This window comes from Plectropomus leopardus, chromosome 5 (genome assembly GCF_026936395.1).
Source record: "Plectropomus leopardus strain MGB_pleo_1.0 chromosome 5, ASM2693639v1, whole genome shotgun sequence".
NCBI classification, from domain to species: Eukaryota; Metazoa; Chordata; class Actinopteri; order Perciformes; family Serranidae; genus Plectropomus; species Plectropomus leopardus.
Window position 1 is genome coordinate 27,277,357 of NC_142180.1, and position 18,258 is coordinate 27,295,614.

Genomic DNA, 18,258 nt, shown 5'->3' on the forward strand with positions numbered 1-18,258 from the left:
TTCCTCTTCAAATCAAATGAATTAGGTGATTAAAACCAGTAAAAACACTGAACAAAGCAGTTTCACGCTACAAATCAGTGTTACTGTAAAGCTGCGTGGTACGTTGCAGACGGTCGCCTTATTTCTGATCAAGACGTTCAGGAGGTTTTTACTGTGAGAGTGCCTCAAGAGACGTTTTTCTCAAGGCCAACGTGGAAGTTAACGTCCCCCGATTCCCTCATCAAAAAGCCAATGGGATTTTACCATTTGATTTTGGATTATTGCAGAAAATAAGCTCTGTGGTTTATGAAACGTACACAGTTTGTCCAGTAAGATGCAAGAATCTTCACAAAGATGCAAGAATCTTTACAAATAAACCCAATTTTTATAATTTCTTTTAAAGTCTAAATGCAATCTAAAGAAGTACAAAGTTAAAATTAGGCTATAAATGAGCTACACCATGATCACATGACTTATCATCCCTACCACAATGAGGCTGTAAAGCCTCGTTCGGTATGATAAAATTCTGCAGTCTCATTAAGCCACTTGTTAGCTACTGACTTTTTTAGGAAACATTAAAGCTTCAAAATCAATTGTTTTACTTATTATGTTTTGCAAATGCTATTATGTTGGAGGACAAGACCTGAAAGTCTCCCCAGCTTGTGTTAACCACAGACCTTATTTCAGGCATCTAACCAAAAACCCACTGACTGAACTTTCGTTACTGGAGCACTCTGTTATGCACGGAGGTTTCCTCCTCTCCAAAACAAACAGATCTGGTGATTGAAACCGGTAAAAACACTGGATGAAGCAGTTTCAGATTATAAATCAGTGTTTTTTCAGTGCTGTCGGGCATGTTGGAGATGAGCCACCAGCCCATCAGCTGCTAACGTGTGCTCACCGTTCTCCTCTGATAACTTAACATCCTGACATTCAAAAGGTTTTTACCAGGAGCTGAATTATCCGCAGAGGTCTCTTCCTCTCCAAAACAAAAGTATCGATCTTGTTCTGAGGGCCTGCTAACTAGAGCCAGCATTTAGTTTGTCCATTCTGGGCTTCTGTACAAACATGGTGGTTAAGCATGGCGGACTCCCCGGACAATGACCTGCTCCCTCTGTAGATCTAAGCAGCTTATTTTGAGGTAGCAAAAATACAGGTGTTCAGCTGATTATACATTAAAGAAAGTATACTTATTTTATTATATTCCATTTCTGCCAATATATCCCCCATAAATCCTACACACTGGACCTTTAATGGCTCTGCTGTAACTCTACAGAGGAATCCATCCTGTGTCGAAACACCTAAAATAATATCAGAATAATGAAAGTCTCTGTTCCTACGTTTAGTCTCATCCACCGGCGATCCTGCTTCAGATTATGCAGAGACACAGAGAATGAGATTTCCCAGACAGAAGCAGGTCAGCTGTTCAAATCGCAATATATTTCAGACTTCACAGGCCGCGAGATGTTAGATCACCTTTCCCCCCCTGCCGCTGTACCTGGTTGTGTCTTTTCGGGTAACAAACTGTAACCTTCGTTCCATTTCATTTCCCTGAGAGCTGATTGGATTTGCGATGGTTGAGCCTTTTTCACCGCGGCTGGCGGCGGACGGAGCAGCAATCTCTTTAACACCAGCGGATAGATATGATAATATACACACGCTTTATTGTCGAGTGACAGAAGGGCAACACAACACGCACATGCCATATGTGTTCGCCGCAGTCTTACCACAGTCCCTCTCTGTTCCTTCAGCGCCCTCCTTGTCTAGAGGGGACCCCAGCGCTCACCGAACGCCTCAGGGCGCTGACTCTGCCTTTTAATCTTTAAATACTTTATTAACACATTTCTATTGTAGTTTGTGTGCTTTGAGAGGTTTATATTGTGTGATAAAGGGTTGAAATGTGTCATTTTTTTATTTTTAGGACACCTATTGTTGCACGTTTGTTTTCTTGATGCCCTCAGAAAATCAGAACGTAAGAGTAAGTGTAGCTGAGAGATAACCATACTTAGGAGACAATAACACTAAACCATGAGAATCAAACATCTTGCTCAATAATAAAAACGACCAACATGTGTCGGGGTGCTCGTGAGCGATTCTCTTGACAGTTATGGGCAATCAGCTAATATTTTCTGCTCCATTTCGCAGTCTGTCATATCATGTGTCACGGCTGTCCCTAACATCAGCACAAAGAATGCATCTAACACTTTATTTGCACCTTTAAATGACAGCAAGAATGAGTTCAGCAGTTCTTTTTCTTTATCTTTTCCCTTTTTTTTTTAATACGCTGTCCATGAAATCAATATCTTGAAGAAGGAGAAGTCCTTAATGTGGACTGGCTTAGCAGGTACTTAATTTCAGTGGAGTAATTAAGGGCCCATTTGGAGTGGGACCTGGTGGCCCCTGCTGCCCTGGAGGAGTGGGATTGGTCTAATTAACTAATATGAGTACGGCTGATTGGGCAGTAAGTAACATAATCACAGCTGATTGGTCAATAACTTGCAGGTCGCCAGGGCTGAGAGGAGCATTTGGTGACCTGTCCTTCCCGGATAAAAGCTCTCTGGAGCTGAGCTGCTGTTGTGAAGGCTGCAGAGGGTTCCTGTTTATACGTGGCATTATTATAGGGCTCAGTATTTAGTCTGCAGTGCTGATTATTGAAAACTGTCAAGTGGAGTTAAAATGCCTGGTTGATTAATCAATAAAATGATCTTCAGCAACACAAAGTAATTTTTTGAAGACAAAGTTCACCCCGAAATCAAAAATACATATTTTTTTCCTCTTACCTGTGGTGCTATTTATCAGTATAGATTGTTTTGGTATGAGTTGCTGAGTTTTGGAGATATCGTTACTCAAGATAATCCACAGACCTTTTGAGCAGTTTCATGTAGGAACTACTTTCTTTCTACAGAACTACATTCGCCAACTGTATCACTGCACAGAAGGAAGTGTGTATCGACTCACGGATGAGCGGCTTGTGACAATGTGAGACGTAAACATTAATGGCGTCCTCTTCGGCTGTAACGCTAAATAGTTCTGTGGTGCTCGGTGAGCGAGCGGTTGATGCAAACTTGCTTTTGCACAGTGATGCAGATAGTGGGTGTAGTTTGGTACAGAGGAAATAGTTCCTACATAAAAGTGCTCGCAACAAGGTGTGTGGTTTATCTTGAGTAACCGCGTCCTGATTTCTGGAAAGAGACAATGCTGTTGAGTTTTTCAAATGTATTTTCTAAAAATGTAGCGGTTCCATCTTCATCTCAATCTCAAATGTGAATCTGTGCTGATTTTCTTCTTCCTCTATGATAAAACAAGCATTTTAAATATGTAAACTTGGGTTTTGGAAAATTGTGGACATTTTTTAGCAAACAGGTAATTGAGAAAATGAAAAAAATTCAATTTTCAAGCCCTAAAAGTCATCATCAAATGCTTTGCAGGCCTTGTTTAAATTTTGTGATCAGATATTTCCTGATTAATATTGTGTCATTGCCAATGAAATAGTACTATATTTGGTAAAAAAAAAAAAAAAAATCTGATTCCCACACATTAATCTTATGATATTATCAGTTATTTATTGTATGCATATATCAGACTTACTCTCTGCTCTCAACAGACTGTCTTCCAAACAAAAAAACAAAAGAAAAATGTGTAAATGCCATTTTACAAATAGTATAGATATATACATTTTATTTCATACATGTGTGTTATTCATGCCAGTATTTAAACACTTCAATCCCTAGTTCTACTTTGTGAAGCAGATTTGTTGTCAGTCCACATCAACCGCTTTCACTCAAAACACAAACTTGTCAAACACACAAACCAGGAACAAAATATGTGTCTAGAACCCACTGTGAAGTGTCTAACTGCTGTCGCTCTCTTGTCCTGTGTGCACAGTGTATTCTGGGATCTGTACTGCGCTGCCCCGGACCGGAGGGAGACATGTGAACATTCCAGCGAGGCCAAGGCTTTCCATGACTATGTGAGTGAACTTAACCAACCCTCCAGCTGTGTACGAGGGAGCATAAATATGCATGCGTCCACCCCTTGCTTATGAGCGCATACAATCACATGCAGAGTTTGCATCAGAGAGAAGCGACTCTTCTGTCTGTGATAAAGCTGCTGGTTCTTGTTTTGACATGTCTGGTGTGTCTGCTGCAGCCTCTCCTCTGGATGGGACAGACTCTGAGCCAGACGTCTGAAGTAGCATGCTTTTAAAAAATGCAGCACCTATGAACACCACTTCTATATTTTATGGGAAAGCCCTTAGACTTCCATCTTTGAATTTTTAAAGTCTGAGGGCTTGATGCCGTACTGCCACATTTCACATGGTCAGCCTCTGGTTTGAGATCTGTTTTCTGATGCTGTAGCTCAGCTGCTGGCCGCACTTCCTCAAACGCTGACCCCTGACCCCTCAGGTCTCAGCGAAACTGTTGGCTCGGGGTGAAAGGTCGCGGAGCTGCCTGTCTATTTATTGGTCCACTCAAGGCTGCAGCAAAGGTCAAAGCACATAAAGCAGCTGGCTGATCACACAAACACATTAACGCAGACACTCACAAACAATACATATACACATAGGACACATTTAGAGCTGGACAGGCTTTGCTAGTTGTGGCTGCAGGGGCAATGAAAGGTCAGGGTCCACAGTCCTCTTGACCCTCTCATCTTCTGAAGAGCTGGAGGAGTCGATCAGTAACCTATCGAACACGTGCATGCACACAAGAGCTGGTTGATGTGTGAGCGGATAGACGACAATTGACGGCCTTTGTTGATGCAGCCCTCGTTATTGCAAATGACCATTTTGGGCCTTGAGTGTGTTCCTTTTTGTCCGCACTATATTGAATATTTGGATGATGTTGCCTGAGACGTATTTGAATAAGGATTACACAGGCGTTCAGATGTTGACTGGACAGACTGCTTCAACCACTAGATTATCGTTCCACCTGGGCAGCAGTGAAACCTGAAATGGATTAGCGGTGCTATTCTCACCACACGCATTTCATTCGGGCTGTTTTAGCCCACAGCCAGTCACCCATTCAGCTGAACTCTCTTATGAGGTTTGACAGAAAAAGTGTGAGCGCTTGTCAGCTGAACAGATTACATTTGTTGTGCATGTACTACGCATGTGTGCGCGGGCTCTAGTCTCGGCTCCTGTGTGTGTGTGCATGTGTTGGACCACCATAAGATTAATTACATGGTTAATTAAACCTAGTAGTTAATTAAATCTGACAACTGTGTCTAATTAATCTAAATGCAATATAATTTCCTACACCTTTCTCCGGAGGTAGGCCAGCTGGATACCTGCATGTCAGCTATTTAACGGCTCCGGTTTGACAGGCCGGGTCAATATATGGCTGAACATCAAGCTTCAAATTCTGCTGCCGTGAAAAGGCACATTTTAAAAGTGTTTTTGTCTCTGGCTGCATGAATCAGTCAGCTGGGAGTCAGGATCACTAATGCTGCTGTATATTTGATCGCAGGGGGAGTAAACAAAAGTGAACTGTAGAGTTGGAATTGATCTGTTGGAGTAAAGGTGGATGCTAAGAGCTTGTTTTTCACAGAAAACTTTGTTATAGTTCATGGATTTAGGCAGTGTGGTTTGACCTTTGACCTGCCTCAAGTTCAGGAGGTCAGTGTGTGTAGGCTGTAGGATGTGTTTGTGATAATATCAGATAAAAACATAATCGGTGTAAGAATCAGTTGTTAGCCTTTGACTCTTTAAAGGGATACTTCCCTGATTTTTAGCCAGCTTTTATAGCAATGTGGTGGTAAATGAACCGTGGTAAACTTACCAAAACTTCCCTGCTCATCTCTCAGTGGATTTCCACCGGCTCTCGGGCTGTTACTCAACCTGCAGGTTGTACTTAGGCATTTTCATATCCCGGCCACAACGGACACAAAAAGTGTAGCGGATTGAGGGAGAGCCACCCCTCTTTCTCTTTCCCTCTCTCTCTTTCTTATACTCAGAACAAATTCAAATCTGACTGTAAAACTCACCAGTGCTAAACAAATATAGACCAAGATTCTGGTACTGTTCTTCCTGTTTCTTACCTAAAATGCCTTCAGAAACATGTTTTAGTGCACTGTTTGGCTGAAATACGAGAATCTGTGAACAGAAAGTGGGCACCATACTGTTTCCTGTATTGTAAAAATGGCAGCTGAAAAACCTGAGATCAAAAGAAAAAAAGCAGTGTTTTCAGAATATGAACTAACATTGTTACTGCGTTGCCTATTCGTTGCCTAAAATGCATTCAGTAACGTATTTTAGCGCACTGTTTGGCTGTAATTTAAGATTGTTTGTTACCAGTCGGCCGCCACATTGTTTCCTGTTTCAAAATGGCCAAACTCGTAGTACATCACCAAACAGGAGTGTTTATTAGTTCAGTGCAGCACAGTGAATTCTGGTAGTTATATATTTTCTACTTACTGAGCAAAAGTATATACCACAGCCTCTTTCCTCTGTTTTCTCAGGTCATGTAGCACCGATTTTAAAAGGACAGACCACCTTTCCAGCAGTGAGCTCTGAGATACAGCTGTAGTTATAATCTTCTGAAATATTCTACATGTTGTGTTTTACATCTTTTTTACGCATCACACCAAAATTCGGATTCATGTATTTGCACTCTTTGGAAAATTTGGGCTTTTGAGGGGAATTTAAAACAAAGTTATGCATCTCTTAGCAGTGTTTGGCTGCACAGCATGAGTTGGTAATGACTGACCCAGGGGGGGCCGCTGCTTTGTAGTGATGGTATTTTATAATAAACGAATACTATAATTGTATTTTTTAACTTTAATTTGGTTCATTGTAAATGCAGGAACTTTTTTTTTTTACCCCAAAGTGACAGTGAACATTAAAGTTTATGCTCTGAGGGTGTGGCAAAGGCTCTGACACCAGCAGGTGTGTGTGAGCGCACAGGCTTTTGTGACTGTTACAGAGTGTGTGTGTCTTATTGTGTTTGCGTGACAGAAAGGGAAAGAGAGTGTCAGGGTCGGAGCGTGTGAATCCCCAGGGTGACGAGGGGTCTGTCTGTCTCTGATTAACTCTGGCTCCTTGGTCCCCGCAGACCGACGGCCTGATCAAGTCTCTATCACGGCCCCTTGCTGATAACGGCTCCCTCATTCCCCCTAGTCCCCCCGGATCACAGAGTGAAAAACAACACGGCTCCCAGGAGTCGCACGCGCTCCGCTCCGTGTGTCGTTGAGCAGGAGTAGCGAAAGAGGAATGTGCGCAAGATAAAGCAGGATTGGTTTGTTTTTATTAATGTTTTATTTTATTTTTTATAATTTATGGTCTTCTCTGCTGGCTTGTTGTGGATAACAATGAGAAAATATCAGCGACGAGCTATAAAACTGATATTTAGAAACACACATTGCTTATTTGTTTCCTGGAACTAATGTGGTTGCCAGGCAACATTTAGCCAGTGTACAGTCTTAGTTACAGATTTGGTTTGGCTCAGCTCAGTTTGGCTCAATTTGGCCCCGGTTTGAAGGCACCTCTTACTCAGCCATGTCCTACTGGCCCCTGTTGCGAGCGATGATGTAGACTTTGTGGACTCTCCAGTTTGGGAAAGATAATGGAATATAATGTGCTAATCCTCAGATCTGGGGACTGGTTGACAGCTAATCCAGGGGAATGTGGTGGGATTGGAGCCCTGGCCACACTCCCAGAACTGGAGGCCCTCTGACTGGCTGGATCGCTTGTTGGCTTCACCCCTGGATGGTGAATCTGCTATCATAGCCACTCGAACTCACACGTAAACACTCGCACATGCAGGCACGCTCACATGCAAAAGAATGCACACACTCAAAGTAAGCGAGCTGATAGTGTATCATAAAGGGCCGGAACAGCCTGAAGTCTTGTACCTCTGTAAAGTAATTTAAGTGGTCTCTCTTGTCGTCTTAATTGTCGGAGTTTTGTTTCTGTCTTTCCTCTTCACGTTGCCGTTTAATCATGTTTATTTCCTAAAAGAGATCCGCACATCTATAGTCCTCTTTTCTGCTGGAATTTGGATGTTCCTCAAAAGAGCACTTTGCTGAGGAAACGTGTTTGATTATAAGAACATGGCACGTCTTTAGTAACTCAATATGAATGATTAAAGGACGGCAGCTTTGTGATGAAGAAAGCATACATATTGACGAGCGAGGAGGCACGCTTGTTCACGCACACACATTCTTGCTCACATTAAAGCAGGCAGAAGAATGAGTCTCTGTTTTCCCGCTCACACACACACACACACACACACACACACACACACACACATGCGATCACAGACAAACAGTCTTTCAGGAAGTGATACACTCAGCCTTGTTGTTGCAGACATTTTGCTTCACCCCAGCCAGAGGTTGCAACCCCGAACATCTGCGATTCATGCCAATCCGGGTTCACCGCCTGCGGAGTGTCACAGATTTAGTGCCACAAGTGCGTCATTCACGTCGCAGTGCTTCACTGACTCCACTCAGCTCGCCGCTTGTTGACGAGAACTGTCATGATGGTTGAGATGGAAGAGTCAAACAAGGGCATCTAAACATCTTCTATTAAGCACCAAAAATAGATCGCGTGAGGAAAAGCTTGTGTAAATACATCTGTGAATTTGATCTGGCATGATGTTCTGCAAATTAATCATAATTATTTATTATTCTTTAAACCTATTTTTGTTTTTTTTGACAAGAACAGAACAAGGATGACTGACAGGGTCATCACAGGGTGAAATGCTTGACATCATGTAAAACAGAGAATGAAAGGAGGCAGAGTTACAGTGCAGCATCAGCGTCTGTGGGTCCTTTATGTCCATGATTGTCCTTTAATATCTAAAGGGTCCTAATGATCCATGACTATATATCATGACCATGATTCATGAAAGGAGAGGGGACTTTTAAGGAGAAGGTGGTCTTCCACTTATTTATTAGCCATTAGCCAAGTCCATTCTGTTGGTCACAGTACTGAAGACTTCTCCGAACAAAATAAATACATACAGATCATTTAAGCCTTTGATTCAGGCCAAAATGACAAATATTCAGTGGTTTCAACTTCTGAATGTGAGGATTTAGGGTTCGTTTCTGTCTTTTATCATTAGAATTTGAAAATATCTAGATTTGAGGCTATTTTTTTAGTCAAAATTCTCTTTTCAAATATTTGTAGACTGCATGATTAATCAGTTTAGGACAGCAACTAACAGTTATTTTCATCGTCGATCAATCATTTTGGATGGGGCTGTCCTCTGAAAGTCTAAGATTGAAATCATCAGCGGGAGCCCCCTTAGCCAACTTTGATTTTTTAAGTCACGTAGTTGCATTTTTTGTTGTTGTTTTTCTGTTTTTTTTGGTCAGTCAGTGTGCTTTCTACTTCTCAGTGAGCGTGCGTCACTTGCATGCTGCTTTCTGGTACAGGAAGCTGCAGACACAGACCCAGGGTGAGTCTGAACAGGACAGAGGAGCTGCCTTGTTATGTTTTTTTGGGAAGATCAGTGAATATCAACATTATCTTCTTCCTTCTGCTTAGAAATGGTGGATTAACAGCTCACTGAAACTTAACACAATACAGTCTCAGACTTTTGTCTGTCTACTTTTGAACCCCCTAAACATCCTGTCAAACAGTATCCAAACTCTCAAACTCAAATATTCGTATTGAGCCAAATTTCATTCCACTGTTAAAACTACAAATTGTCGTGATAAAGGTAAACATGCCCATTACAATATTCCCAAACACTGAGGTGACATCTATAAATGTCGTATTTTGGCCAAAGATAGGAGTTTGCTGTCATACAGCTCACAGACGGAGTAAATCCCCAAATCTGAGAATCAGGAAAAAGGAAATGTTTGTCATGTTTGCCTGAAAAATGACTTAAATTATCAAAATATTCTGTCAGTCGACTAATCCATTAAACAACTAATTGTTTCAGCTCTAAGTCAATTAATCTAAATTTAAATACATGATGAAAATAAGTGTAAGTTGAAGCCTTTAATCTGATCCCAGCGTGCAGTGTGCAGACAGTAGATAGACGGAGGTGCACTGTTGGCTGTTGCCTGGGGATTCTTTGAGAGGGTTAAACATTTGTTAGGCTGGACCACAGTAACAGGTGGCACAAGGGGAGGAGCTGCACTCTGTAAACAACCGTTGATGGCCAAGCCTTTGTCTGGACTCTGTGTGTGATTTCGTGTGTGCTTTCCATCTCTTCAACTCCCTGTGTTGCCGTACCAGGTGCTCACTCGCCTAATTTTGACACCACACGTCTGCTGAAGCCTTCCTTCCCTTTCATAGCTGTCTTTGTCTCTGTCCTTTTCTTTTTTCTTTCGAAAGACAGAATTTACTCATCCTGCACCGTTTTTCCTGCTTCAATTCCTCTCAGGTCTTTTTCACTGCCAACACCCCCCCCCCTCTTTACCATCCTCGACCCCCCTGTCGCTCTTTCTTTCCTTTCCTCTCTGTTCCACGCTCTCTTTCTTATCCTCCCCCTCTCTCCTTTTGCCTCCCTCCCTCCCGCCGCCCTCCCCCTCTCTCAGAGGAGATTGATTGGGTAATCTGGCTGGGTGCCAGTAGTGCCCGCTTTCTTGCTCGGGGGAAGGAGAGAAGCGGAGGCGACATGACGACATGCAGGAATAATAATAACATCCATAATATAGGCAGAGTAGGTATGGATGGAGGGATGAGGAAGGGAGAGCAGAGGAATGGAGTCGGCATTGGCACTGCGATGTCTTCTTTATACAAATTCTCCTGGATGTTTTAAATATAGCCTACACACATGCCACAACATTGTGTCTCCATTTCTGTCCGTCTCTATCTGTCTTGCCATCTCTCAGACCCCCCCTCCCTCCTTCCTCCTCACCTCCTCCGTTTGCGCCTGTGTCGTCTTTTAATATCAAACAGTGCGTGGAGTGCAGGCTGCAGGCAGACGGGCGTTGAGCGAGAGGACGCTGTCTTTGTGTGCCGTTGTTTACCGTTGTTACCGTCTAAATGAAAAAGGCCAGTTGGCTCCTCTGTCTGTGTATACCTTTCCCTATCTGAGGGAAGCAACAAAGCCTGAAAGTGCTGCCCTCAAGCTGTGTGTGTGTTCGGCTGGAGGTCTGGAAGTGACAGAAGCACAAGATCAAATATTGTTTATGATTCCCTTCCTCGCAGGTTCATTCTGGGCAAGCTTAAAATGTGCTGCGGTTTAGCATTTGATCTTGACTCCGCAAGCATGAGCTCCTGGATCTGTGTTTGACAGAGACAGACACGGAGACAGGCAGATGGAGACAACAAACCGGGGGGACAGAGAGACAAGCAGCGACAGAGGGGAGGAGAGACGGGGAGCAAGAGGGAGTTGAAGAAGAAGGGAGGGAGATGTATCAGCGTGCAGGAAGAAAGAGGTGTCTGAAGACACTGGGGACTCTTTTTGAAGTCTGCATTTTTTATAGTTTATCTGAGTTTTGGTACAAGCTACGCCGTGCATATTGCCAGCCAGAGCAGCGTAAACGCCATGAATCCGCCCGAGCAAAGTTATTGTAGAAGCCAAACCCTGCAGCGTTTACTTTCCCTCCCTGCATGCAGATTTCCAACCCAGTCCCATTTAATTTCCCTAACCCAGTTACCCATGAATGCCCTCTTAGTTGCAACATCATCATCCATAAAATTTAAACGCATGCTTTAAATGAATACTACATTCTGGGAAATAGTGAAAACTCCTTGGGGCATTTGTTTATCTCTCCCAGTGAAACTCGGGTGAATGCTGCCAATTCTGTTTCAGTTTAGTCATTTTCAGGAAATAGATTATGGTTCAATAATTAAAAAAAGCAACATTCATCACTTGTTTGCCTTGACTGAAACCGGTTTACTGTGGAGAATTGAAGTGAGCAATTTGTCAGGGGGTTGGAAGTTCGAGGGCGACCTTCTTTGCCGGAGGTGTTTCCGTCTGTGGCGTCTTGTCTGCGGTGTTTTCTCCCACCAGGCCTGCGTCTCCTGCTCACACACACTCACTCTCACCATCTTTGAAGTTCACCGACACTAGTGACTCCTAAACCACATCCACTTACAGTATCCATTTATCCATTGTGTAAAGAGACCCTGTCCTGCACAAAATGGCATAAATTACTGCAATTATGAGGCTTCTGCTTAGCTTGAACTTTCCTTTGGCAACCTGCACTGACTGTGTGTGTTTTCATAACTTTGTGTCCGAAGTGTGCAAAGAAAGAGCAGAAAAACATGCGGCAACTTTTGTGAGAATTTTACTGTTTCACTAAGTAAATTTCAAAGACTGTTGGTTTTCAAAGTGATGCAACGCTGCTCGTCGCCAGCCGACTTTTCCAGCTGCGTAGCTCCCTGTTCTCTTCCCAGAGCGAAGCTTGGAGTAGCACTCCATTACTGCCGTTCCTCATTACGTCTAAAACACTGACGATGGTTACGAGGATTGTCAGGCGGGTCCCAGGGAGTGAAACCTATCTTTAAACACACACTCCTGTTGGTTAACTCTGGGAGTTGAGAAGCCATTTTCCACTTTTACGCCAGGTCCCCAAAATTAAATCAACTCACACTGGAGCTGCTGCTGTTGTGGACATAATATGAAAAAAGTTTGATTTTTAAGTCAAGCTTGATTGCTTGCTGTTGAACAGGTCCGGGAGCACACATTAACTGTCCGCTGAGGAATTTGGTGTTTGGCAAACTGTACAAGTGGAGGAAATGAAGAGCTGGGATGTTCTGTAAAAGCGTGTGAGGACACTTTAAAGGCTGAGAGATTATGGATTTAACTGGAGTCACGATGTTTGAGATCACGATTCTCACTCATGATTGTTAGACAGAAAAAATCACTGCATGTATGTATGGATGCAGCACGTTTTATATTTGTATATGTATGTGTGTATAGCAATCCAGAAATGTGAGATAGACACAGTATATTAAAAACGCTTTGTTGAATTATGATTCTTTCAAAAACAGACAACGAGATACGAAAAAAGAAGCGACCCCAAAACTAGCAAGGCATTTGTTAAAAACTACAACAAACTTGCCTGAAAATTATTGGGAAAAAAAGGAAAAAATAGAAAAAACAAGGAAGTTAAGTGAAAAAAGTGCCTAAAATGATTCTTAATGAACTGTAACATTATTTAAAAAATGTATGTTTGATAATTATAAATATTTGTTTTGTTTTATTCCCTGTAATTTTTTCTCAAACTTTGTATTTTTTTTTTTATAGTTTTATAAACATACTAATTTCCTGCAATTTGTGGAACATTTCTCAAAAAGTTACTAATTTCCCCCAGTGTTATCAAAAGAAATATCATCAATTTGCCCAGGGTTTAAAGGTTTAAATACTTGTCTTGTGTCTTAAAGTAGCACAAGAAAAGTCGCTCCAGGTTACAAGGGGTTAAACTGTAAAAGTGTGTGGTCAAGAAAAAGATATTTAAATGTGGGGGGTTGTTGTTGCAGGATAGTTTGTGCTCGAGTCTTTGTAGATGTCAGAGCTTCCTCTCACAGCAGTTTGTGGGGAAACTTTCAGTGGTTGTATAAATTTTAGATGCCGCTGCCGCCACAAAAAAACCCAACAAAACACCAATGTGTGCTTTTGACTGTTGGGGTCGACTAAAAATGACCCCTTTTTGATTCCAACCTTTAGTTTGTTTCCTCATCACCGTCTCTTACATTGGCTTGATGGCCTGTTTCCTCACTGACCAAACATTCATGTCATATGTCAAAGCAAACATCAAGTGAGTTTGCAGCTTTTACTCCCCCTCGCTCCCCTCTGCTTGATTATTCAACATGTTGCATGCTTGTATTCACATGTTACAGCACCACTTGTCCCGTCAGGTTTTTGAACGACTTAAAATGCAAATGCAGTCGATTTAAATTGCTTTGAGAAGTTGATAAATGTTGCATTAATAAGTAACTTCAGCTTCACTTCATCCCTCAAGTCGGAGCCGCTTTTCTGTTCAGCACTCTGGAGTCTGAGTTTCATCCTTTTAAACACTCTGACAATCTTTTTTCTAAAAGTCTGTCACTCCTTTTTCTTTTCTTCCTCACGTCTTTGTCCACTCTGTACAGTCTCTCTCCTTCTCACACACACTCTGTACTGCCCTCTCTCCTTTGCCTCTGCCTCTCTTTGTGGCAGTGGGAAGGCTTGTAGCTGGCAAACGACGCAGCCTGGCACAGTGTGTCCCTGGCACAGCGTGTGTGTGTGCGTGTGTCTGTGTGTGTGTGAGTGTGTGTCTGCTGTCTGCTGCACAGCTCTGCCCGTCCACCAGTCTCAAGTACCAGCTGGGCACCCAAACTCACAACCAAAATAAACTGGCCGCTCTATCAATGAGCCCATGGGTTGAAGCGCGTGTGCAGAAGTGTGTTTGCTTGTGTGTGTGTGTGTGTGTGTGTGTGTGTGTGTGTGTGTGTGTGTGTGTGGTGCTGATCGGACACCCTGCTTATTAAGTCTCATTGAACCGAGTGGTGAAACAAACACAGTCCTTCCTCAGATGAATGCCCGAGATGTTCGCCTGTCTCAACTTTGCATTACACTGAGGCCCTCCCTGCTAGGATTAAAGACTAAAACAATTACAAAGCCTTATTTGCAATTCAAATTCTCCTAAATGCAGACTTAATCCTCATTTTCCAAAGGCAGCAATACTGAGAGGCAGAATAAATGTGTGAGAGAGATCCAGTTCAAGCCTCTGTCGGGGTTTCTGTTGCTAAAATAACACTTATAAGTTATAGGAGGGGAGGGGGGTAATGAATGTGCTTTGAGCTGGTTGAGTTATATTTGGAGAACAGTTTGTTTCTGTTAAAAGCCTGTCTTTGTAATGACGGGATAAATGCACCGAATCAGCAGGGGAGTCGCTGATTTTCTCACCGCTTGTGCACAGAGACGCTCTCACGTCCTGGCAAATATTTGCATTTTGTTTTATTTGCATGCGTGTGTGTTTTTACATATTCACATGCATTGAGGTGTGCAAGATGGCGGGGGCCACGGCGAGCGTGCTTTACTGCTGCCCTGGGTATATTTACAGACAGTGACTTTAATGCAGTGTAATGATTATTTTTATTCCAGGTACTTCGGCAGCCCGTTCACTCTGAGTGGAATGACTCCCTATTGGCCCACTGATTACCTCTGTGGCTGCTGCCACACCTGGCTCCTTCAGCTCTCCTCTCTCTCCACGGTTTCACCCTCAGAACCTTCCCCTTTTTATTACACGACCCTCATCTGTTCCCCGTCTCATCATACCTTTACCCATCGTCTAACTTCAATAGGGAGCTACACCTTCATTGTCTTTTGTCTCTCTCAGCTACAACAACTTTATCACCTCCTTCTTCCCTCGATCATTACACCTTTACTTTTCCACCTCTCTGTCTTCCTGCTAACTGTATCTACTTCTGCACCTTTGTAGCATCTCATTTGCTCTCTTACACCTAAAAGCATGAAAACGTGCTCTTACATGCTGGAGTTGTCTGCATAGATGCCGGCCAATATACTTCCCTGTACTTTAGAGTTCCCTTTCTATTTTTTATTAGATGGTCAAATATCAAACCAAAATGCACGTGAACGTATTAGACTTTAAATCAATAACAAATATTTAACATCAGAGTGTGTTGGCTGGTTGGTTTTATGATGCAGACTGTTTGATAGATCCATATGACTGTATCTGGGGTTCTTGGATTTGACTTGTTCTTTTGCAAACTTCTGCTACACATCCCCTGAGAACCTGTTGGTGGAGTGTCTTTTGCTCATTTTCAGCCCAACTTACCTCTGTCCTACTAAACGCATACTCCTCCTTTCTGCTTTACACCCTCTGTATCTGTAGAGATGGGAAATCGAAAACTGGTTCTAGTAGAGAGCCAGTTTGTGATCCATCAGGATCATATGCCACAAAGATTTTATAAATTATTGTCAATTATTATTGATGAAAGCATGTTTTCAGCTGCACATTGCAAAACAATGAAGCCAAATTCAACCAAGTATTAAAAAAACAATGAATAAAACTAATATTCAGGCTGTAATATTACTCCAAATTAAAACCCAGATTTATATATACGTTTGCACTGCTGGAAACTTGCAACAAGAGGTAGTCAGATGACAACAGTGCTGCTTGTAAAGTTTGTGAAATTATGATTTCAAGTGAGAATAGAAACACCAGCAGTATGCTGACACATCGTTCTTCACAACGTGGGCTTAAATTCCAAGTATGTGGTGTATTTGATATTCTTTGAAAAGGGACCACTGCTTCTCATCTGAGCAGCATGTCTGTTACTGAGGGGTAAATACCTTATGATATAATAACATGAGCACCACGCAGGCATGCTTAATATTTATTCTCTCATTTCATTTATTTAAGAAGATAACATACAGTGGTGCTCAACCTTGCACATTAAGCATCCTGTGCAAGCTTCCCTGACGCCCCCACCCCTGCAAAAACACCCCATATCATTATCATTTTATTCATTCATTTATTTATTTATTTTTGCAAAAAAATGGTTTGATTTCATACAAAAATATAGAAAAAAAGGCAATAAGTAACTTAACAAGAAATGACCCAGAAATTAGCAAGAAATTATTTAAAAAATTACATGGAAATTACCTGGAACAGCCCAAAAAAGAAAAGAACAAAAAAAGAGAAATTACCTGAAAAAAGTGATAGAAAAATTATTATTATTATTAACAATAATAATATGTAACCTAATTCTGAATATTTATTATATTTATAACAATCAAACAATTAAAAATGTAGTTTTCCTGATACAACTACTGACAATTTTCCAATTTTTCGCTCTTTTTTAAATCTAATTTTCTCGCCACTTTTCACAATATTTTTTAGCAATTTGTGGGACATTTCATGCCAAGTTGCTGATTGCTTTTTTTTTTTTGCAATGTTTTCGAAAGAAACCAATTTGCACACATTTCAAAGGTTTTGCTGCGTTTGAAAGGCATCTGAACACAGCACAAGAAAACTTTCGAAGGGTTAACTATCGAACAAGAATAATAAACATCAAAGAATAAAAGAACACAGGATGTGCAAGTTTGCACATTTAAACCTTTTCTTTTTCTTGCTCAGTGTCCTGGGATGCCTTTTGCCGTTTCATTTTCTCTTACTCTAATGCTCTCTATACACACTCTCCACTCCGCCGTACCCATCAGTGCTCGAGTATGTTCTGACTGCGACGATCACTCACTGCTGAACGCATTAAGGTGAACTGATAGTAAGCTCTCAGGTCATACTGTGTTCAGAGTCTGAGATCATAAAACAGTTGCACTGATGCTGTTCAGTCTACGTTTTGTCCACATGTAAAATTGATCAGGAATCAATAAGGGAACTGATAAAGAATCAGACGGATAAGCAGAATCGCTGAAGGCATGAGTATCAATAAGTTCTTATCACTTCCCCTCCCTGTCTGTCCATCATCAGGCTTTTGTCTTCTTTGTTAAAAAAGTGACCATCAGAAACAAAAGTACATTTAAATGGATCCTGATATGTTTTCTTTCTCTTCCTCCTGGTCTGAATATTTTAAGTCAACATTGTTTTTATTTTATTCCAGGAGAGACTCTTCCTCTCCTGCTTTCCATTTGACAAAATCTTTTTCAAGGCTCTCACTTTAAGTGTGGTTGTACTACTGCGTTCTTCACCTCAGTCCCCCTGTTATTAACCCTCACGCTTTTTCCTTTTTATCTTCCACTCATTCTCACTTAAGAGAAAAGCAGCTATAGACAGCTTCTAATTGTTGATAGAAGTCTGTGCTCACTACATTGAGTACAGATTGAAAGTTTGATATTTTTATACTTAATTAAGACTTGTGCGCCTGTCATTTATAGTAACCTTGTGAAGCCATCTCGACCCCGCTGGCTAATGACAACCTTGAAGTTATTTGGAATACATATTGAAACTCTGCAACCAATATTAACAGAGAGTTTGTCATTAAAACAGATTTTGGAAAGAAAATGTGAAGATTTTTGCCTGCCCATGTGCTTTTTAGTAGAGTTTATCTTTTGCACAGTGCAGTAGAGCTATAAATAGGTGTTTATATATTAGTGTTGGTGTGTGTGCGTGTGTATATTTGATGGATGTGTTTCCCCTGAGCGAGCTGCAGCTATTAGCCTGCCTTGAGGTCAGAGGCCGTCCCCGCTGCCGTGAAGGGTTAATTCTTCAGAGAGGGACAGAAAATCCAAAAATCCACATCATGTACTTAGTAACAACTGCAACGTGTGAACTTCCAACCTCGACTCTGCCGTCTGTACGTAAGCCTTCAGATCAGTTATTTATATCTCTCATGATTAAGTTCAGTGGATAAATAGGGCAGCACATCTGCTTCGTTATTGACTGAATGTTTGGCCTTGTTCAGCGTGTTCA

General features: G+C 41.8%; 1 protein-coding gene across 2 annotated transcripts in view; it reads left to right on the forward strand.

Moving 5' to 3' along the window:
* Window positions 1–18,258, forward strand: part of ssbp4 (single stranded DNA binding protein 4) — a 112,128-nt gene that overhangs the window by 25,563 nt on the left and 68,307 nt on the right. For both annotated transcript variants that reach the window (XM_042481907.2, XM_042481914.2), the window contains exon 4: window positions 3,865–3,949. In XM_042481907.2, coding sequence (XP_042337841.1) covers window positions 3,865–3,949 — 85 coding nt within the window. The remainder of the gene's footprint in view (window positions 1–3,864; window positions 3,950–18,258) is intronic.